Raw genomic sequence first — 23732 nt, forward strand, 5'->3', positions numbered from 1 at the left:
TGCACCTACTCACATCTCCATCTGACTATCCACCACTGACACTCAACCTCAGTCTAATGCAATTATAGAAAGTAATGGCACAGAAGGAGGCTATTTGGCAATGTCATGCCACTCCCTCGTAGCCACCCTCTACATGTTGCCAATCCATCCCCTACACTCATTCCATCACTCTCACTCAAAGTTCTCTTTTTTCCCTCCTTGCAGAAGAGAGTGCAGAACAACAGGGAGAGACAGAGAACCGGAGGTGGCCCTCCAATTTACAGTATATTGAGGCCAGCAGAGGAGGCGGCGCTGGAATTAAACGGAGTGACAGAGCTGCTGGCGGTGGGAGATGGAGAGAGGGGGACCTCCCAACAACCTGGTGACAGAATTAAATATCATACAGCCACATGGCATAAACAGTCACTCATGCTGACTGATGTCAGCAGCCAGTGAAATATCATGATGTGCATAATGGTAACGTTAAACATTCTTATCGTAAGAGTTCTAATTCATGTCTACTCTCCCACAGGTCCATCAAGTGCCACCGCCCCCCCTCCCACTGTCCAGCTGGAGGAGAAAGACGACTCCTCAGAGGAAGTTGCGGTCTCTGAGGGTGCACCGTCAACAGACCCATGTGCACCAAGCACCAGCACAGATACTTGCACGTCGGTGGGTCCTGCAAGACATAGAGTAGTGTTGTCACCTGGTGTCTCACACATCACAAGTGAGCAAGAGCAGATGGTGGAGACAGGGACAGCAGTGGAGAGTCCTTGCCAGAGGGTGCAGGATGCTCCAAGCTTTGCTCAGCTGGATGCAGATGCTGAACCTCGGGGGGCCGTCGACAAAGAGGTTGATCTTGGAGGAGCAGCAACAAATGCGCGAGGCTCTGGCAGCTTTTCCAGCTGTGATGTGTGTGATTGTCCAGAGAATGGAGGAGTCCATCTCCAACATGAGCAGCACCATGTCGCAGGCGATGGCGACGATGCACTCTTCCATGGAAAGGATGGCCACCTGCATGGAGCAGCAAATGCGCCAGTCAAATGAGAACACATTTGCTGTGAACAACAGCTTGCAGACCCTTATTGAACTCACCTCTAGAAGGGATAGCAACGTAGACGTGGGCGTTCATTGCCTCATTGATGTGCAGCAAGGTGCTGTCCAGCTCCTTGCTAGCAGGGAAGTGTGGGTGGCCCATGAGAGGGATGATGTTGAGAGGGGACATCGAAGTGGGGGCTCTGCTCAAAGTGCTCCCACTTCTCCCCCATTGCTCCCCCTCAGTCAGAGCCCCACATGCTGCCTCAGATCCTGATGGCCGAGTCTGCCCCTGCACAGTTGTAGGAGAAGCAGGGGCATTCACAGGCTCGAAAACCTGGAAGACGTCCACCAAAAGTGTCTAAGCAGTCAGAACAGGGAAGTGAGCAGCCTGCCCCTACGTCTGCTGAAGCCACAGGGGGCATACCTTGTAGAAGCACTCGGAAAAGAAAAATGACACAATCGCAGATGCACAAGGGTATGCACATGGGTGTTTGCCAAAATGTTAGTGTTAGGTTTCAGTTCTATTTATGACGCACATAAATTTAATTCTTTGTCCTGTCTTGTTCATTTTTGCCTGCTACCTGGTAAGTGAATGGTGAGACATTACTTAACTTTGAGCAATGGGTGTGTGTATGACAGGAATGGTTTGGTCATTTTAGAACTGCTTTGTGGTGTTGGTGGTGGTGGTGGAGGGGGGGGGGGCGGTGGGGAAGTTGGTACAGCTGAATTGTGAATTGTGAATTGCATTGGTGCAACTTAGTGAAATCGGGCCATTATGAGGCCATCCCGATTAGCAATGTGCACCGCTGCTGGTGCCAAGTCCACCTCAAGTTCCTCCTCCTCCTCCTCCTCCTCCTCATTTTCCACCTCCTCCTCCTCCTCCGAAGAGGCTGTGCGCTCTGTGCCTTGCTCCTCCTGCAGCTCCAATCCTTGCTGCTGCACTATGTTGTGCAGTGCGCAGAATACAATGATCATACTGGAGGCCCTGGCTGGTGCATATTTAGGGCTTCTCCAGATCTGTCAAGGCATCTGAAATGCATCTTCAGCAAGCCGATTGCTTGGTCTATGACACATATGGTTGTCATGTGGCTTTCATTATAGTGCTCCTCGGCTTCATTGCTTGGCCTCCTCAAAGGTGTCATCAGCCATGTCTTCAGTGGATAGCCCTTGTCTCCAAGCAGCCAGCCGGTAATTCTGTTCGGAGGTGTGACTAGCTGAGGGAAGGTGGATTGGCACAGGACGAAAGAGTCATGGCAGCTCCCTGGGAATCTGGCACACATATGCATGATAATCTTTTTATGGTTGTAGACAAGCTGCACATTGAGAGAGTGCAAGCCCTACTGGTTCACGAACACGCCTGGGTGATTTGGGGTTGCCTTGATGGCCACATGTGTGCAGTCGATGACGCCCTGCACCTGTGGAAAGCCAGCCAGAGCTGCATAGCCGAGCGCCCGATCAGTCACACTGGCTTCATCAGTGGCAAGGTGAACATAAGTGCCTGACTTGTGAAACATGGCATCGGTCACCTGGGTGATGCATTTGTGGACAGCCGACTGCGAGATCCTGCAAATGTCTGCTACAGATCCCTGGAAGGGACCTGAGGCAAAGGAGTTGAGGGCGGTGGTGACTTTGACAGCCGCTGGTAAGGAGTGTCCACCAGGACCTCTGGGCAGCAGGTCTTCTTCCAGAAAGCTACAAATGTCTGCCACGTCCTGGCGTGAGCGTCACGATAGCCTGAGCGTCCTGAAGCACTGCTGTTCAGTCATGTCCAGGAAGCTCATCCTCTGCCTGTATACCCTGTGTTGGGGTATCGCCTCCAGCGAGGTGCACCCCTGTGCTGACCCCCTCTCTCCTGTGGAGCATCAGGTTGGTGAGGAGAAGGCTGCTGTTGCTGCTGCTGCTGTTGTTGGTGCTGGGGCTCATCTTGATCTGAATCTGAGGTCCAAGGTGAAACAGCATAAGCGGCACTCGTGCTGATCTGATAGATGCCAGGTGAAGTGGAAATCAGAGGCACAATCCTCCAATGTAGTGAGAGTGGCTTCTGAGTTTGCAGAAATCACCTGCAAACCCCTGAAAGCAAAATCTCTGCACAAAATGGTGTCAGCAAGAGCCTTACCCTTAGGCAAGGAAGCAGGTGTAAGCTGTCTGTATTTACGTGCTTTTTCCAGCTGTCACTTAATGAACTTGCACCATGCCCACTGAGCTCCCGCCTCCCCTTCGCAGGCGAGCTTTGTGAATGCCATGCACAAGCAGTAAAAGTTGAAACCTCAGGTTAAAAAGCCTCTTAAGAGTCTCTCAATGAACTGTTAACTACTTCAATGAGGTTGCCCGTCTCTCCTGAGCGGGTCCGTGGCGCGCTGGCAAATGCGCCTGAGTTAATTGCGGAAGTTGGTGGGATGAAGGCGGGTTCCCAATGCTCTGTCAATTTCAGTGCTTTTAACTGCTGATCCGCTCGCGAACCCGCACTCTCTGCAGTGTAAAAATTCCGGCCAAAGAGCAATTTATGTGTTAATGAACCGTGCATTGAAGATGTGTTTGTGATGAAATATTCCATTCATCACTCATCAGTATTTCTCTGCCTGTGACTGTGGTTGGTTTCAGTTTCATTTCCATTGTATTGTACTGTGTGTAGGGCTCCGCCCATACCTGGCTCCTATGTAAGCTGGCCCAGCCTGCAGCACAGCCAGTACGGCAGACCTCTGGATGGAAGATACATTCTCCTCTGTGTGTTACCTTCTAAGTCAATAAAAGCCTTGTTTTGTTTCGCTAACATCGAGTCTCGGATTTATTGAGGCACATCAATTTTATTGACTTAATTTTCAACACAATGGATCAACTCTTGAAACCCGAACGTTTGGATTTGGACCAGCATGCTTTGGACGCATCGGCACGCTTCGGACACTGGTTTATGTGTATGGAATTCTTCCTGGACAATTCCGCAGCCGTCAAAGACGCTACGGACGCTGAATCTATGTGCGAGCGTGATCTTGGGCCTGGATTTCCAGTACTACCACCAAAGCATCACGCTCAATTACGGTGGGTCCCAGCCGCCCCTCACAGTGTGCGGTCTGGCTACCCTGAAGGTAAAGCCGCCTTCGCTATTCGCGAACCTTACCCCTAACTGCCGGCCAATAGCAACCAAAAGCAGGAGGTACAGCTGGGAGGACAGGCGGTTTATCGCGACCGAGGTAGACAGGCACCTGAAAGAGCGCATTATTGAACGCAGCAACAGCCCGTGGCACGCCCAAGTGGTAGTGGTAAGGGGTAGTGAGAAGAAACGGATGGTGATCAACTATAGCCAAACGATCAACAGGTACACCCAGCTAGACGCCTACCCGCTACCCCGCATATCAGAAATGGTGAACCAAATCGCCCAATACCGGGTGTTCTCCACCATCGACCTCAAGTCAGCGTACCACCAGCTCCCTATCAGACCAGAGGACCGCCCGTACACCGCCTTCAAGGCGAACGGACGCCTCTACCAATTCCTCAGAGTCCCCTTTGGGGTGACGAATGGGGTCTCGGTCTTCCAGAGGGAGATGGACCGCATGGTCGATGACCACCACTTGCAGGCAACCTTCCCCTACCTCGACAACGTCACCATCTGCGGTCACAACCAGCAGGATCACGACTCGAACCTCGAGAGGTTCCTGAAAACCGCACAAAAACTCAACCTCACCTACAACGAGGACAAGTGCGTTTACAACACCACGCGCCTCTGCATACTAGGCAGCGTGGTGGAGAATGGGGAAATCGGACCAGACCCCGACCGATTGCGCCCCCTACGGGAGCTGCCCCTGCCCAACACTCCCAAAGCCCTGAAAAGGTGCCTGGGGTTATTTTCTTATTATTCCCAATGGGTTCCCAACTACTCCGACAAAGCCCGCCCCCTCTTGAAAGCATCCTCTTTTCCGCTCTCTGCTGAGGCCCATGCCGCCTTCAAAAGCATTAAGCAGGATATTGAGCGGGCCACGCTACAGGCAGTGGACGAGAACACTCCCTTTCAAGTGGAAAGTGATGCGTCTGACTTTGCCTTGGCGGCCACCCTCAACCAGGCGGGGCGGCCCGTAGCTTTCTTCTCGAGGACCCTCCAAGGGCCCGAGATCAGACACTCCTCCGTAGAAAAGGAGGCCCAAGCCATCGTGGAGGCAGTGCGCCACTGGCGCCACTACCTAGCCGGCAAACGCTTCACCCTACTTACCGACCAGCGGTCGGTAGCGTTTATGTTCAATAATAAACAGAGGGGGAAGATTAAAAATGATAAGATTCTCAGGTGGCGGATCGAGCTCTCCACCTTCGATTATGACATCATTTACCGGCCAGGGGCCCTTAACGAATCCCCCGACGCCCTCTCACGAGGGATGTGTGCCAGCGCCACCGGGGATCGGCTACAGACCCTCCACAATGACCTCTGCCACCCAGGGGTCACGCGGCTGTTCCACTTCATAAAGTCCCGCAACTTACCCTACTCGATTGAGGAAGTTCGGTCCCTGACCAGGAACTGTCGCACTTGCGCTGAGTGCAAGCCTCGGTTCTACCGCCCAGATAGAGCCCACTTAATCAAAGCTACACGGCCCTTTGAGCGGCTCAGCTTAGATTTCAAGGGCCCCCTCCCGTCCGTCGACCGCAATGTTTACTTCCTGAACATTGTGGACGAATACTCTCGTTTCCCATTCGCCTTCCCCTGCCCAGACATGACCAGCGCCACGGTCATTAAATGCCTCAACAGCCTGTTCTGCCTGTTCGGTATGCCAAGCTACATCCATACGGATAGGGGGGCGTCCTTCATGAGTGAAGAGCTACGCCAGTACATGCTGTCCAGGGGGATCGCCACGAGCCGTACCACCAGCTACAACCCCCGGGGTAACGGTCAAGTGGAGCGAGAGAACGGGACAGTATGGAAAGCAGTCACTCTAGCTCTAAGGACCAAAGGCCTCCCTATCTCCCGCTGGCAGGAAGTCCTCCCAGATGTGCTCCATTTGATACGGTCGCTATTGTGTACTGCCACTAATGCCATGCCTCACGAGCGAATGTTTGTTTTTCCCTGGAAATCCACCTCAGGCGTATCCATGCCGTCATGGCTCTCCACCCCAGGTCCGGTATTCGTGCGAAGGCATGTGAGGGGCCACAAGACGGACCCTCTCGTGGAGTCAGTGCACCTACTCCACACCAACCCCCAATACGCGTATGTCCGGCACGCCGATGGAAGGGAGGACACCGTGTCCATAAAAGACGTCGCCCCAGCCGGTAACGACAACAACCACGACAACAGCAGCAACAACGACCACAGCAACTCTTACCCACCCACTACTCTCTCATCACCCCCGGAAGAACATCGACCAACGGTACCCCCACCAACTACCCCTTCAACAACCCTGGCGGCACCCCCGGCAGAGACCCAGGAGGCCACCGGGGACACCCAGCCGACACCCGCGGCACCACAACAGCCACGTCGGTCGCAGAGGACTATCAAACCCCCGAACAGACTAAATCTATAGAAGGGGTGAATGTGATGAAATATTCCATTCATCACTCATCAGCATTTCTCTGCCTGTGACTGTGGTTGGTTTCAGTTTCATTTCCATTGTATTGTACTGTGTGTAGGGCTCCGCCCATACCTGGCTCCTATGTAAGCTGGCCCAGCCTGCAGCACAGCCAGTACGGCAGACCTCTGGATGGAAGATACATTCTCCTCTGTGTGTTACCTTCTAAGTCAATAAAAGCCTTGTTTTGTTTCGCTAACATCGAGTCTCGGATTTATTGAGGCACATCAGTGTTTCCACAATGTCTTGGGACAATGGCTTCCTATTAAAATCCACGCCTATTATCATTGTGATGACCTATTAATTTGAGCCTTGCATGCCAAGAATCCATGTTGTGTGTGTGTTGTGGGGGCGGGGAGGAGGTAGTTGATTTTACTGACAGGCTTACTGTAGAATAATGGAATGGGGAAGAAATTGGAGGGATAGCCCAATGACATCCTGTGGTTCAGAGTAACAAAATTAGAGAAAAAACAACGTTCAAGGCCAATCAGTTCGGTCTGTTAAGGGAGCGGAGTCTAGCTAGGGAAAACTCACTGATCTTAAGCTTTGACCCGGTCAGGACCAGAAAGCTAACCAGGAAAAGTTAAGTTAGTCCACTAATATGGGATAATGTGGTTTATTATTTCTTTATTCATGGTGGGTTGAAGTGAAGTGTGAGTGTGTTTTGATTATAACTGTCTCTCTGTACTTTCACTTGCTATGTGGCTTTGTCTCAGTCTGCCTACTGAAGAATTAGAGAAGTACATGCAAGGGCACAGGTGAAAGGCATGATCTCCAGTTCAGATCACAAGAAGGTACTACAGGTACTGTTATAGAACTGGATTACACTATTGTATAATTAGCTATTGGGCAGTATAGGCTCACTCCTGAATGTAAGATGCAGAGACTGCTTACAGGAGCAACCAGCACCTCTGAAGTGGAGAGAAATTTGTAACACATATTAAACAAAGGTTGAGTAAACCAAAACAAATGTAAAAATGTAAAACAGATGCTTTCAAGTTTTTTTTCCCTGTTGTAAATATTTTCATCATATTTTTGTTAGTTACCACTTTGATGTGCTGGGAGGTTCTTAAGATCCAGCTGAGGTCCCAGATTTTTTTATTCCCATCTCTTTTACAGAATGTTTATCTAGTTTCAACCAATGGTTTCTACTAACATGCTGTGTTTAAAAATATATCCCTGCACAGCCTCATGTGCCAATACCACAGTTTCGGGATTCCTATTGTACCTAGTAAAATAAGATGAATTAGAACAGAAGATGGATTTACAATCATACATACGCTAGGAGAAAATATTAATGAGTTGTTAATGAGTAGGATTTCAAAATGTATTTATTTGTATTTTGAGGACGAAACTCCTTAAAATATTTATATTTGATCTTCTTTCTCCTTTCTATAGATTGTCCCGTAACATTGTAGTTGAGAAGGCCGGATGGTGAACTGCTCCCAGATCACTTCTGAGCCATTGTTAAACCTGTTCCTGAAAGTTAAGATAGAATTACTTGTTCCCCAGTTTTCCCTCTCTCTAGAGAAGTTTCTACTTCTAGTTTCTACTCAATGCATCGCCATGGTGGCATGGGTGAGAATGAAAACGCAACGTATGGTGCGGTGGGGGGTGCGTGGGCGGCAGGGGAGAGTTTTGAGGTCAATCCATATTTCACCACACTACAATGCTCTAAAATGCGGCCTTAATGCACCACTTATTGAAAGACAATGACAGACACAACTAGAAACAATAGGATTTGATTTTTAAACAAAATATTTCTGTATGTAGTTAAGATGTAAAATGGAAATAAACAGAAAATGCTGACGGAAGGTCATCGATCTGAAACGTTAACTCTGTTTCTCTCTCTACAATGCTGCCTGACCTGCTGACTATTTCCAGCATTTTCTGTTTTTATTTCAGATTTCCAGCATCCGCAGTATTTTGCTTTTGTAAAATGCAAATTCTTAATTCAGTTTCTATGTTAGAAAAATGTTTCACAGACTAATATAAAAAAAAGTTAATGACTGATAGTCATTTATACCAGGAAAATAAGAAAATGTTTATGTAAAGGGTATTAATTTGCATACTCATAATTTAGAAACTCACCACAAAGCAGCTAGCTGCTTATCTGCTTGAGTGGCTGTTGCACCTGAATGAGTCTTCAGTCTCATAGCATACCTTTAAACAAAACTCAAATTTAAGCAGAGATATAAATAAAACATCAAAACAAAATTATTTACATTTCACCAGGTTCAGTGCCAAGATGAGACACTCAACATATAAGTAAATTATAAGTTAAAGTGTTTTAATTTGATACTATTTTAGGCAATGCCTGGATAAAAGTGCGAAAACATTAATTCATTTTAGTTCAATTAACCTGCAGCATTTCAAATATGCTAAACAAATCTGTGCTATTAAGTAACTTGTGTTATCCATGTAAAGGGACTTTGCTAGGTTTTATACCGGACGTGGTTATGTTACTGGACTAGTAATCCAAAAGCTAGACATCTGAGAGCTGTCCCACAGTCTAGTCAAGCAACAGCCTGACATAGTCATACTCACAGAATTGTACCTGTCAGCCAATGTCCCAGACTCCTCCATCACCATCCCTGGGTATGTCCCGTCCCACCGGCAGGACAGACCTACCAGAGGCGGTGGCACAGTGGTATACAGTCAGGAGGGAGTGGTCCTGGGAGTCCCCAACATTGACTCCGGACCCCATGAAATCTCATGGCTTCAGGTCAAGCATGGGCAAGGAAACCTCCTGCTGATTACCATCTACCGCCCTCCCTCAGTTGATGAATCAGTACTCCTCCATGTTGAACGCCACTTGAAAGAAGCACTGAGGGTAGCAAGGGCACAGAATGTACTCTGGGTGGGGGACTTCAATGTCAATCACCAAGAGTGGCTCGGTAGCACCACTACTGACCGAACTGGCAGAGTCCTGAATGACATAACTGCCAGACTGGGCCTGCGGCAGGTGGTGAGAGAACCAATGCGAGGGAAAAACATGCTTGACCTCATCCTCACCAATCTACCTGTTGCAGATGCATCTGTCCATGACAGCATTGGTAGCAGTGACGACCGCACAGTCCTTGTGGAGACGAAGTCCCGTCTTCACACTGAGGACATCCTCCATCGTGTTGTGTGGCACTACCACTGTGCTAAATGCGATAGATTCAGAACAGATCTAGCAGCTCAAAACTGGGCATCTCTGAGGCGCTGTGGGCCATCAGCAGCAGCAGAACTGTATTCCACCACACTCTGTAACCTCATGGCCCGGCATATCCCTCACTCTACCATTACCATCAAGCCAGGGAACCAACCCTGGTTCAATGAGGAGTTCAGAAGAACATGCCAAGAGCAACACCACGTGTACCTAAAAATGAGTTGCAAACCTGGGGAAGCTGCAACACAAGACTACATGCATGCTAAACAGTGGAAGAAGCATGCTATAGACAGAGCTAAGCGATCCCACAATCAACAGATCTGATCAAAGCTCTGCAGTCCTGTCACATCCAGTCGTGAATGGTGGTGGATAATTAAACAACTAATGGGAGGAGGAGGCCCCATGAATATCCCCATCCTCAATGATGGCAGAGCCCAGCACCTGAGTGCAAAAGACAAGGCTGAAGAGTTTGCAACCATCTTCAGCCAGAAATGCTGAGTGGATGATCCAGCTTGGCCTCCTCCCGAGGTTCCCACCATCACAGAAACCAGTCTTCAGCTAATTCGATTCACTCCATGTGATATCAAGAAACAACTGAGTGCACTGGATACAGGATGGGAATCGGGGAAAACTCTCCACTGGCTGGCGTCATATCTAGCACAAAGGAAGATGGTTGTGGTTCTTGGAAGTCAATCATCTCAGCCTCAGGAAATCGCTGTAGGAGTTCCTCAGGGCAGTGTCCTAGGCCCAATGACCTTCCCTCCATCATAAGACCAGAGGTGGGGATGTTCACAGATGATTGCATTCACAACTCCTCAGAAAATGAAGCAGTCCATGCCCGCATGCAGCAAGACCTGAACGACATTCAGGCTTGGGCTGATAAGTGGCAAGTCACATTTGCGCCACACAAGTGCCAGGCAATGACTATCTCCAACAAGCAAGGGTTTAACCAAAGCCACTTGACATTCAACGGCATTACCATTGCCGAATCCCCCACCATCAACATCCTGGGGGTAATCATTGATCAGAAACTTAACTGGACCAGCCACATAAATACTGTGGCAACAAGAGCAGGTCAGAGGCTGGGTATTCTGTGGCGAGTTTCTCACGTCCTTACTTCCCAAAGCCTTTCCACCATCTACAAGGCACAAGTCAGGAGTGTGATGGAATACTCTCCACTTGTCTGGATGAGTGCAGCTCCAACAACACTCAAGAAACTCAACACCATCCAGGACAAAGCAGCCCGCATCCACCACCTTAAACATTCACTCCCTCCACCACCAGTGTACCATGGCTGCAGTGTGTACATCTACAAGATGCACTGCAGTAACTCGCCAAGGCTTCTGCGACAGCACCTCCCAAACCCGCGACCTCTACTACCTGTATTGATTTGTTTGTGGGTTCAATGACGAGACATTTATGAAAGAGAATGTCTTTTTATCTAAAGCTTGTTCAACAATTTAACAACATTACAGGAGACACCATCTTAGGGATCCATCTAAAACGAAAGTAAAACTAAACTGCTTGTCTCTGTCACATGCCCTCTGCTGGTCAGGCATAAGTAATCAATCAGGCAAACATGCTGGCAAGGCATCATAATCAAACAGGCAAATACCATCACTATTTGCTGATATCATTACATCTCCCTTTCTTAAAACAAAAGTATTTTACTTTTAACTAACAACATGTTTTCTTTGTATTAATCTGCATTTTAACTGTAACACTTAATGAACTTACATTATCATTATGATCAAGGTTTTTTAACCTTGCTTTGTGTGTTCACATGAAATATGTAAATACACTAGAACTTGAAGAAAGAATAAGATAACATTACTTCCTTCTATAACAATAGTCCTTAAATTTGCTCAATGAGTCTCTCAGGAGGCTTCACGTGTCTTGAGGATTTTCTGATTGAGTGTCCTTGAATCTGAGTTGTTGCCTCCGATGATGTTTTCTCAGCTGTGTGATCAGGTTGTTCAACAGTATCAGTCTTTTGACCTGCTGTGTGATCAGGTTGTTCAACAGTATCAGTCTTTTGACTTGCTGTGGCTGGTCCCATGAGAAGATCTCGATGATTTCTTCTTAGAACAGCACCCTCATCTGTCTGAATGGTGTATGATCTTGGTTGAACTTCACTCAGGACAGTTCCCTTCTGAGTCCATATGTTTGTTTTGTCTTTGAACCTTACTTGGTCACCAGTGTGGAGTTCAGGTAGGTTTTGTGTTCCTCTGTCATAGTAGTACTTTTGCTTTTCTTTCTGTTGTTCTTTGAACTTCCTCACTTTCTCCCCCTCTTTTGTTTTCAGGAGGTTATCCGGGATGGGTAGGTTTGACCTTAGCAGACGTCCCATAAGGAGTTGGGCTGGTGACATACCACACTCGAGCGGCGTTGTGCGGTATACAAGCATGCTCTGGTAGAAGTCAGTTCCACTGTCTTTTGCCTTGTACATCAGTCTTTTCACTGTCTGGACCGATTTTTCCACTAGTCCATTGGACTGTGGAAAGTGAGGACTTGACGTTGTGTGGACAAAGTCCCACTCTTTGGCAAAGTGTCGGAAACTTGCATTGTAAAACTGGGGTCCGTTGTCTGTGAAGACCTCGCTTGCCACGCCATGTCTGGAGAATATGGCTTTCATACATGTTATCACAGCATCTGCAGTGGTGGTGTACAGTCTACAAACCTTTGGATACAGGGAGTAATAGTCTGTGACTACAAGATAGTCCTTCCCTTGACATACGAATAGGTCAGCGCCTACCTTCTGGTAAGATCTGTCTGGCGCTGGGTGTGGCTTTAATGGTTCTACTGGATTGCTTGCTCGATATTTCAGGCATATTGTGCAGTTTGACACCTCATTTATCACATCTTGGTTGATTCGTGGCCAGTACATCACCTCTCGTGCTCTTTTCTTACACTTTTCGATTCCCAGATGTCCTCCATGGATCCTTTTTAGCATCTCTTTTCTCAGACTCTTTGGGATAACTATTTTACTTCCTTTGTAGATGATGTCTTCGACCAGTGATAGTTCCGCCCTGCAGTTCCAGTACTTTGCCATGTCAGGTGAGCAGTCTTGCTTCATGTTGGGCCATCCATCCAAGATGCTTTTCCTCAGTCGTCTCATTGTTTCATCTTTGTTTGTCTCAGTCTTTATGAGCTCCATTTTTGCATCTGCTATGGGCAGTGCACTTGTGATCATGTCCACGTAGGCGTTCACTTTTTCATCCATTTTGGTGTTTGCGGGCTCACTTGGGTCAACAGCTCTGGACAACATATCTGCTGTATACATCAGCTTACCCGGTGTGTACGCAACATTCAGTGTATAGCGTTGCAGCCTGATCATCATTCTTTGTATTCTAAGCGGACAGCTATTTAGTGGCTTTTGGAACAATGCAATCAAGGGCTTATGGTCAGTCTCTACACTGATTGCTTGTCCTGCCACAAACTGGTGAAATCTTTCACAGGCGTATGTGATGCTGAGCAGCTCCTTTTCTATTTGAGCATATCGCGTCTCCGCGTCTGTCATTGAGCGCGATGCATATGCAATAGGTTGCCAGTAATCATATTTTTGCAGAAGAACGGCACCGAGCCCACTCTGTGATGCATCTGATGATATCTTAATGGGTCTCGCTGGGTCATAAAACCTCAGAACTGGTTCCTCTGTGAGCAGTTTCTTTAGATCGCTCCATGACTTCTCATGCTCATGATTCCATTCCCATTCTATGTTCTTTTCAGTTAGTCTTCTCAGTGGCGCCATCTTTTCTGAGAGGTTGGATATGAATTTACCCATGTAGTTGATCATTCCATTAAACCTCTGCACGTCCTTTTTGCATTGTGGCTTTGGCATATTCTCAATGGCGGACACCTTTCTGGGATCTGGTCTGATGCCCTCACTGCTAAGGATATCTCCCACGAATGTCAGTTCTGTCACCCCGAGCTGGCATTTCTCTCTATTCAGCTTCAGGTTTGTTTTCCTTGTTGCTTCCAGCACTTTTTTCAGTCTCTCGTCATGCTCAGTTCTCGTAGTTCCCCATACTATGATGTCATCCATCGATGTATCAACTCCCTTCAGGTGCTCATAGATCATATGGATAGTTTTGTGATACACTTCAGGAGCTGAGGCAATGCCAAATGGTAACCTTAGGAATCTGTATCTGCCAAATGGACTGTTGAATGTGCACAGTCTTGAACTTGCCTCGCCCAATTTCATCTGCCAAAATCCTGATGATGCATCTAACTTGCTGAAATACTTTGCATTTGCAAACTGTGACATGATTTCCTCACGTGTAGGAAGCTTGAAGTGCTCTCTCTTTATTGCTCTGTTTAGATCTCTTGGATCCAGGCAAATTCTGAGCTTTCCATTCTTTTTGTCCACAACGACGAGGGAACTCACCCACTCAGTTGGCTCATCTATCTTCTGAATCACTTTCAGGCTTTCCATCCTGTCCAACTCTGCCTTCAGTTGCTTTTGAAGAGCAAACGGAACTTTTCTGCATGGATGTATGACCGGTGTCATACTTTTATCTACTCTGATCGTGTGTTCTCCTGGAAGGCAGCCTAGACCCTTAAATAGGTCGTTGTACTCTTTCATGAGTTCATCATAGACTGTCTCTCCTTCGCTTTCCACAACGAGGACTCTCTTTACCAGGTTCAGTCTCTCACAGGCTTTTAAACCTAGTATGGCTTGCACATCCTTTGGCACCACGATTAATGCTAGCGTGTGCTCTCTGTCCTTGTGTGTCACTTTGACAATGCATCTTCCTTTCACTGGTATATTAGTACCTGGGTATCCTGTCACTTTCACTTTTATTCCATGTATCTTTGGTCTGGGTCTAATTCTCTTAAAATCGGTCTCTGATATCACATTAACTTGTGCTCCAGTATCCAATTTAAATGGAATGTGTATGTCATTCACTTTTAGTGTCAACATCCAGTCTTTTTTCTTTTTTGTTTTCAGACACAACATCTACATAGAACTCCTCTATCTTGCTTTCATCTACTGTATGGACCTTGCTTTGTTGCGCTTGGTTCTTACAGCAACGGGCATAATGGTTGTTTTTGTTGCAACTATTGCATTTTTTACCATATGCTGGACACTTTTTTGGTGTATGCTGTGTACCGCATCGACTACATGACTTTCGATTGTCCCTTTCATTTTCGTTCGCTGGCCACGCCTCTTTTTTCACATTGGCGCTTTTTGTTAAACGGTTTGTGTCCGTTCTTTCTCACTGCATCCACGTTGCAGCTACTGTCACTGAACAGCTCTTTTGCCTGCGACTTCACAGTCTCTGTAGCCCTACACAGTGCTATGGCTTTTCCCAGGTCTAGATCTTGCTCTCTTAGCAGTCTTTCCCTTAGACCATTATCTGGAATACCACACACCAGTCTGTCTTTTATCAGCGAGTCTGTCAGTCCCCCAAATTCACACGATTTGCTCCTGTTTCTCAGTTCAGTCACATACTGATCAATAGTCTCTCCCGTTTTCTGTACACGTGAAGAATCTGTGCCTCTCAAACATCACGTTACGTTTAGGTATGCAGTAGGCCTCAAACTGTTCCATTATTTTATCAAGCTTCATTTTGTCTCCATCAGCAGCGAATGTGAAGTTATTATACACCTCCAGCGCTTCATCACCCACGACATATAAGAACAATGACGCTTCCATTTTTCACTTTGTTAGCTATTCTCCAATGGTAAGTAACGATGTTCTCTTTTGGCTTGCTAATATGTGGAGAGCTGATTTAACTTCAGATTTTTCCTCTTCATCTCTTTCAATCACTTCTGACACCATGTATTGATTTCTTTGTGGGTTCAATGACGAGACATTTATGAAAGAGAATGTCTTTTTATCTAAAGCTTGTTCAACAATTTAACAGCATTACAGGAGACACCATCTTAGGGATCCATCTAAAATGAAAGTAAAACTAAACTGCTTGTCTCTGGTCACATGCCCTCTGCTGGTCAGGCATAAGTAATCAATCAGGCAAACATGCTGGCAAGGCATCATAATCAAACAGGCAAATACCATCACTATTTGCGGATATCATTACACTACCTAGAAGGACAAGGGCAGCAGGAGCATGGGAACAGCATCACCTGCAAGTTCCCCTCCAAGTTACACACCATCCTGACTTGGAAATATATCGCCGTTTCTTCATCGTCACTGGGTCAAAATCCTGGAACTCCCTCCCTAACAGCAGTTTGGAAGTACCTTCACCAGACAGACTGCAGCGGTTCAAGAAGGCGACTCACCACCACCTTCTCAAGGGCAATTAGGGATGGGCAATAAATGCTGGCCTTGCCAGTGACACCCACAACCCATGAACGTATAAAAAAAAATAACCTCTGTTTTGATTTATCATGATTTTTTCTGTTTAGTTTCAGTTATCAGCAAGCCTCCTCTCATCTAAATCAGGTATCGAAGTAAAGTCGAATTCAGCTAAATCAATTCAGGCATATCTGAGTTTCTCTGATTTAGACCCTAACTCCAGATTTAAAATGCAAATTTAATGTGAGTGCAAATCTAAAATAGCTAAATTTGCAATGTAAATGCATCCTAAAACAGTTCAGAGAACAGATAGAATGACAGACACAAAGTACATCTGAGTAGGGTGGAATGAGGGAAAGGAAATTGTAAAGGGATCTAATAGATCTTGCTTAGCAGATAATAATATTTTAATGACAGATGATCTCTGGTAACTTTTAGTCAAATCTGGCAGCATAAAACAATTTTGTTAGACAGGTAGAATTTGAACTAGAGGTTAGTCTCATTTAGCACAATTCCAAGCATTGGTGACAGATGAGGTGAGACAGTAGTTCTGCTTTATAGAGGAAATGGGCAACATTCAAGTAATAACTGTAAAACTTTGAACTGTAAAATGTATTTAACAACAACTCTCAGGAGACTGTCTGGAGTATGACTTACATTTTATTCAAAATATCTGCTTTCCTCCTATGGGCTGAGATTTTCCACTTTGGAGTCCTAAGCACTCACCAAGGGTGCATATCAGGAAATTGCACACCCCAGGCTGTGATTTTCTATCCTTTGAAATTAACGGTCAGAAAATTGTGGGCTAAAAGGGTGCAATTACCTGATATGCTCTTGTTTACACCAGGAGCACTTAAGTGGAAAATCCTGATAATGGTGTTTGTACATCAATCTTATCTCTGACCACTAGATGGCGCTATATAACTTGACATACATCATTGCATCGCACCCTTTTGCAAAATTCAAATAAATTTGAAACCGTAACAATTATATTATTATATGTTTATATTATCATACAGGTAAAAAAGTGGCTTTCAGATCTTGCTTGGGTATCTCTTCCAAATCTCAGGTTTAGTTTGTTGTTACACTGCTTTAATTATTTTATTGGCTCACTCCAGTCCCAGCCTTTCAAATGTTTTATTGAGATCTCTTAGGTTCCTTCTCAACTATGTGGGAGAAATGCCTTAATAGTTGCTTTAAATGTGCCCTCAAAATGTAGTCAATATTATGACTGAATGGTAGGAAATGTTATCATGAAGGTTTATACAAACAAAACATTTGTTACAGAGGACAAACTTTCAAGAGCACAGGCCAATAGATGGCTCATTAAGTATGTCCTGCCTTGTCTGGACCTGTGTGAGGCCCTTTTTTAGAAAAGACCTGAAGCTATGGAGTAAATGAGTGATCTGGCACGTCTAGGTGCTGGTGCTTCATGATTTGGAGGTCATCAAGGACACCTACAGGGCTGTGTGAAGTGATTGACAACAGATTGGCTGAACTTGTCTAACACATGTCATTTAGATTGATCAACAGAATTGAGGAGCATTTTTTGGAAATTAAGAATATATAAGATAGTGTTTTAGACAAAAGTTCAGTTTCAGTTCTCAATCTTCAGTTTTCAGTCTTCAGTTCTTACTTTAGTTGTAGTTCTTTTTGAAGTACTTTGTCTAGTATTTGTAGAAGGGTGCCTAAGATTGAAAAGTGCATCTCTGGCAGAGAGAAAGGTTACAGAAGTTAGGATTGTACGGCTATACTAGCCAGAAATAAGTATGTCACTTAGATGTACCAGATCAAGGTAGATGGAATTCAAGCCAGATAGTTCAGATACAAGCATATACCCAGGAGCAGAGGATTCAGGAGAAATGGATAGCACTTTTACAGATGGAGATTCATCTCTCTGATGTTTCAGAAGGCTAACACCATCCTCCCAGAGGAAGATGAGGCAATCAGTTCAACTATGCCTGATCATAAAACGAAGTATATGTCCTGGAATCATTGCCAACTATGAGCATATAGACTTTCATCTATTAAAATAGACTGGCTATCTAATGCTGTTAACTTGTCAGCTATCTAAGGAGTCTAATCATAAATTAATGTCACCAATTTACATCAATCTCAGACACCAATCTCAACTGTAAATTTATAATCAACAAGCAGTTACTGCTGAACTACTGTGACGTAACTGAACTGCCTTTGTAAACTTTCTTTTATTTTTTCAATTAACCCAATCTACTAATTAGTTGGATACTCAGTGTTTAAGCTTAAGTGTTGCTAACTATGATTCTAAGGTTAATAATTAGTTCATGACGTTGTTGTCTAACATCTTTGATAATTGGCAAGAAAGGGTCAGTAGCTTTTGTGTATCCTAATTGGAGGTTGGTAACACAATCCAAACTGCTTGATGTAAAACAAATTTGGCTACTATTCAACCTTTGCATAAACTGCGTGGCAAATCCCAGATAGTTCCTCGACAAGAAGATAAGGTGAAGGATTAAGGATTTGTTTGGTGACCTTGATCTATATTCTTGTTGTGATATATATCCGTGTGTTGTTACAGCTATTTATCACTTGCTCTTATAATATATGATCTCTGCTCATCGCTCTTACGTAGAACAGTTATAGGTTTCCATTTATTTTGCTCAGGTACATGCACTCTCATTGTATTTCCTGGTAGTAGTAGTAATAGTTTTAAACAACAACATCCTCAGTCAAAGTAAATATTTTCCTTACTTTTGTTGTACTTGAGCTGTTATGAAAGTCCTTTCTTTGATGAGTTTTATTTTGAGCAGTCACTTGAGGTAGGAAGTGATCTATGGTTCATCAACACAGACAATTCCCCAGATTTTCCTGTTAGCAATGAAGGAACGGCGCTTGCCGTTCACCTTGCTGACAGATGCCCACAAAGTTTTGACGGCTTTAGAGTGCAGACTTCCTATAATTGGGCATCTGTTTCAGTGCAGTGTCATCTCCAGGGGCTCTGTGGCATCTGTGGACAGGACAAGAAACAGCAAGGCTCTTCAACCAATCAGATTGAAGAATCCTCACTAAGACACGGAGTCCAAACCAGCAAGTATAAAGCAGGAAATATAAATTAGATTTAAATGATGTAGAGAAAACAAAATAAAAATTGGGAAATATAGATGGGATTAAGGAAGAGAGATTTACAAAAATTAATTTTTGTTTTAAAGAATCTGCAACATTAATTTTCTTCTGAGGAAATGAGATGCGTCACTTGTAAAATTAATTTTTCAGGGCCAGAGAGGTTGTTCAGTAGTAATTATCACTTATTACGCTGTTAAAGATTCACTTACTCCTAAATGCACTAGACTTAACTTTTTCAGTTGTCTTTAGTGTGGAACTAGTGGGTAAGTACCCCAAGTTCATGCCATTACAGTGATTTCAGTGCCGAGTCTATTGACGAGGACTGCAACAGTACACCCTGTGGAGGAGCAGGGTATCTCGGACAGCCACTTCTGGATTAACAGTAAAAGGGTTTTCAGAAGAGGCTAATTAGGGACCAAAATGGAGATCTATTAGTGGAGCCAGAGGCATGGCTGAGGTACTAATGAGTACTTTGCATCGGTGTTTACCAAGGAAGAGGACTTGCCAAAGCTATGATAAACAAGGATACTGGAGGAGATAAAAATAAATAAAGAGGAGGTACTAGGAAGGCTGGCAGTACTTAAAGTAGATAAGTCACCCGGTCCGGATGGGATGCATCCTAGGTGGCTGAGGGAAGTAAGGGCAGAAATTGCAGAGGTGCTGGCCACAATCTTCCAATTCTCCATAGATACAGAGGTGGTACCAAAGGACTGGAGGATTGTAAATGTTACACCCTTGTTCAAAAAGGGGAGAAGGATAAACCTGGCAATTATAGGCCAGTCAGTTTAATGTCAGTGGTGGGGAAGCTTTTAGAAACAATAATCCGGGAGAAAATTAACAGCCACTTGGACAAGCATGGACTAATAAAGGAGAGCCATCATGGATTTGTTAAGGACAAATTGTTTTTGACTAACTTGATTGAGTTTTTTGATGAGGTAACAGAGAGGGTGGCTAAGGGCAGTGCAGTTGATGTTTTGTATAGTCTCTCTCTCTCCCAGTCTCTCTTCTCTCTTTCCCCAAAGTCTCTCTCTCTCCCCAGTCTCTCTCTCTCCCTCTCTCCCCAGTCTCTCTCTCTCTACCCCAGTCTCTCTCTATCTCTCCCCCCAGTCTCTCTCACTCCTTCAGTCTCTCTATCTCCCCAGTTTCTCTCTCTCTCCCCTAGTCTCTCTCTCACTCTCCCCGTCTCTCTCTCCCCCAGTCTCTCCCTCTCCAGTCTCTCTCTCCCCATCTCTCTCGCTCTCCCCATCTCTCGCTCTCCCCACGGAGACATGGTTGAGGGAGGGTCAGGACTGGCAGCTCAATATTCCGGGGTATAGAATCTTCAGGCGAGACAGTGGGGGGTGTAAAAGGGGAGGGGGTGTTGCAATATTAATTAAGGAATCAATTACTGCTGTAAGGAGGGATGATATATTAGCGGGTTCCTCTAATGAGGCCATATGGGTAGAACTTAAAAACAAAAAGGGGGCAAGCACTTTGCTGGGAGTGTACTATAGGCCCCCGAACAGTCAGGGGGAGATAGAGGAACAGATATGTAGGCAAATCTCAGAGAAGTGCGAAAATAATAGGATAATAATAGTGGGGGATTTCAACTTCCCCAATATTAATTGGGATAGTCAGAGTGTGAAAGGCTTAGAGGGTGCGGAATTCTTAAAGTGCATCCAGGAGAGCTTTTTGAGCCAACATGTAGAAAGTCCTACAAGAGAGGGGGCGGTACTGGACCTAATTCTAGGGAATGTAGCCGGGCAAGTGGTGGAAGTGTCAGTAGGAGAGCATTTTGGCGACAGTGACCATAATTCGGTGAGATTTAAGGTAGTCATGGAAAAAGACAAAGACGGCCTGGAAATAAGGGTTCTAAATTGGGGAAAGGCCGATTTTAATATGATAAGGCAGGATCTGGCCAAAGTGGACTGGGAGCAGCTACTTACAGGAAAATCCACATCAAAGCAGTGGGAGACTTTCAGAAGGGAAATAGAGAGAGTACAACGCCAACATGTTCCTGTAAAGGTCAAGGGTGGGACCAACAAGCAAAGGGAACCTTGGATGACAAGGGATATACAAAAATGCATTAGGAAAAAAAGGGGGGCTTTTGGCAGTTACAAAAGACTAAAGACGGAGGAAGCCCTAGAGGAGTATAAAAAGTGCAGGGGCATACTTAAAAAAGAAATTAGGAGGGCGAGGAGGGGCCATGAAATAACACTGGCGAGCAAAATAAAGGAAAATCCTAAGATGTTTTATAAGTATATTAAGGGCAAGAGGATAACCAGGGAAAGGGTAGGGCCCATTAGGGACCAAAGTGGCAATCTGTGTGTAGAGCCAGATGATGTAGGCGGGGTTTTAAATGAATTTTTTGCATCTGTGTTCACTATGGAGAAAGACGATGTAGACATAGAAATCGGGCAAGGGGACTGTGACATACTTGAACATATTAGCATCGAGAGGGAGGAGGTACTAGCGGTTTTAGCAGGCCAAAAAGTGGATAAATCCCCAGGCCCGGACGAGATGTATCCCAGGCTGTTGTGTGAGGCAAAGGAGGAGATTGCAGGGGCTCTGACACAAATTTTCAGAACCTCTCTGGCCACAGGGGATGTACCAGAGGACTGGAGAACAGCTAACGTAGTACCATTATTCAAGAAGGGTAGCAGGGATAAACCAGGGAATTACAGGCCAGTGAGCCTAACATCTGTGGTAGGGAAATTATTGGAAAAAATTCTGAGGGACAAAATTAGTCTCCACTTGGAGAGGCAAGGATTAATCGGGGATAGTCAGCATGGCTTTGTCAAGGGTAAATCATGTCTGACCAATCTGATTGAATTTTTCGAGGGGGTGACTAGGTGTGTGGATGAGGGAAATGCTGTGGATGTGGTTTACATGGATTTCAGTAAAGCCTTTGACAAAGTCCCGCATAGGAGACTGGTCAAGAAGGTAAGAGCCCATGGGATCCAGGGTGCCTTGGCGCGTTGGATCCTAAACTGGCTGAGTGGCAGGAGGCAGAGGGTGATGGTCGAAGGTTGCTTTTGTGACTGGAAGCCTGTGTCCAGTGGGGTACCTCAGGGATCGGTGCTGGGACCCTTGCTGTTTGTGATCTACATAAATGATTTGGATGAGAATGTAAAAGGTATGATCAGTAAGTTTGCAGATGACACGAAAATTGGTGGGGTGGTAAATTGCGAGGAGGAAAGCCTCAGGCTACAGGACGATATAAACGGGTTGGTCAGATGGGCAGAAAAGTGGCAAATGGAATTTAACCCTGAAAAGTGCGAGGTGATGCATTTTGGACGGACAAATAAGGCAAGGGAATACACAATGAGTGGTAGGACCCTAGGAAGTACAGAGGGTCAGAGGGACCTTGGTGTACATGTACATAGATCCCTGAAGGCAGCGGAACAGGTAGATAAGGTGGTTAAAAAGGCATATGGGATACTTGCCTTCATTAGCCGAGGCATAGAATATAAGAGCAGGGAGGTTATGATGGTGCTGTACAAAACGCTGGTGAGGCCACAGCTGGAGTACTGTGTGCAGTTCTGGTCGCCTCACTATAGGAAGGATGTGATTGCTTTGGAGAGGGTGCAGAGAAGATTCACCAGGATGTTACCTGGGATGGAGCGCCTCAGCTATGAAGAAAGACTAAACAAGCTGGGGTTGTTTTCCTTGGAGCAAAGAAGGCTGAGGGGGGACCTGATTGAGGTGTACAAAATGATGAGGGGCATAGATAGGGTAGATAAAGAGGAACTTTTCCCCTTAGTAGGGGGGTCAATAACAAGGGGGCATAGATTCAAGGTAAGGGGCAGGAGGTTTGGAGGGAATTTGAGGAGGAACTTTTTCACCCAGAGGGTGGTTGGAATCTGGAACTCACTGCCTGAAAGGGTGGTAGAGGCAGGAACCCTCATAACATTCAAGAAGCATTTGGATGAGCACTTGAAATGCCATTGCATACAAGGCTATGGACCAAATGCTGGAAAATGGGATTAGACTGGACAGGGATTGATGGTCGGCGCAGACACGATGGGCCGAAGGGCCTCTTTCTGTGCTGTATAACTCTATGACTCTATGACTCTATGACTATGACTCTCTCTCTCCCCTGTGTTTCTCTCCCCATGTCTCACTCTCTTTCCCCTGTGTCTGTCTCTCTCTCCCCATCTCTCTCTCTTTCTCCCCAGGTCTCTCTCTCTCTCTCTACCACAATCTCTCTCTCTCTCTCTCTCCCCCCCAGTCTCTAGCTCTCTCTCACTCTTCCCCAGTCTCTCTCTCTCCCCCCCACTCTCCCCCAGTCAATCTCTGTCTCCCCATCTCTTTCTCTCTCTCCCCGTCTCTCTCTCCGTCGCTCTCTCACTCCCCTGTCTTTCTCTCTCCCCAGTCTCTCTCCCTCTCTCTCACAGTCTTTCTCTCTCCCCATCTCTCTCTCTCCCCATCTCTCTCCGACTCTCCCCAGTCTCTCTCTTCCCATCTCTCTCTCTCTCCCCGTCTCTCTCTCTCCCCCAAGTCTCTCTCTCTCCCTGTGTCTCATTCCCTTTCCCGTGTCTGTCTCTCTCTCGCTCTCCCCAGTCTCTCTCCCTCTCTCCCAGTCTTTCTCTCTCCCCATCTCTCTCTCTCTCCCCATCTCTCTCTTCCCATCTCTCTCTCTCTCCCCCGTCTCTCTCTCTCCCTAGTCTCTCTC

At 45.9% G+C, this 23732-nt stretch overlaps 1 protein-coding gene across 1 annotated transcript in view; it reads right to left on the reverse strand.

Moving 5' to 3' along the window:
- The window catches only part of LOC147111733 (AF4/FMR2 family member 3-like), a 176301-nt gene that overhangs the window by 58918 nt on the left and 93651 nt on the right, over positions 1-23732 (reverse strand). The window contains exon 9 of the mRNA XM_085998922.1: positions 8652-8723. Coding sequence (XP_085855048.1) covers positions 8652-8723 — 72 coding nt within the window. The remainder of the gene's footprint in view (positions 1-8651; positions 8724-23732) is intronic.

Source organism: Somniosus microcephalus, chromosome 10, assembly GCF_052327205.1.
Source record: "Somniosus microcephalus isolate GS21.2 chromosome 10, FLI_Smic_1.0, whole genome shotgun sequence".
Taxonomy (NCBI): Eukaryota; Metazoa; Chordata; class Chondrichthyes; order Squaliformes; family Somniosidae; genus Somniosus; species Somniosus microcephalus.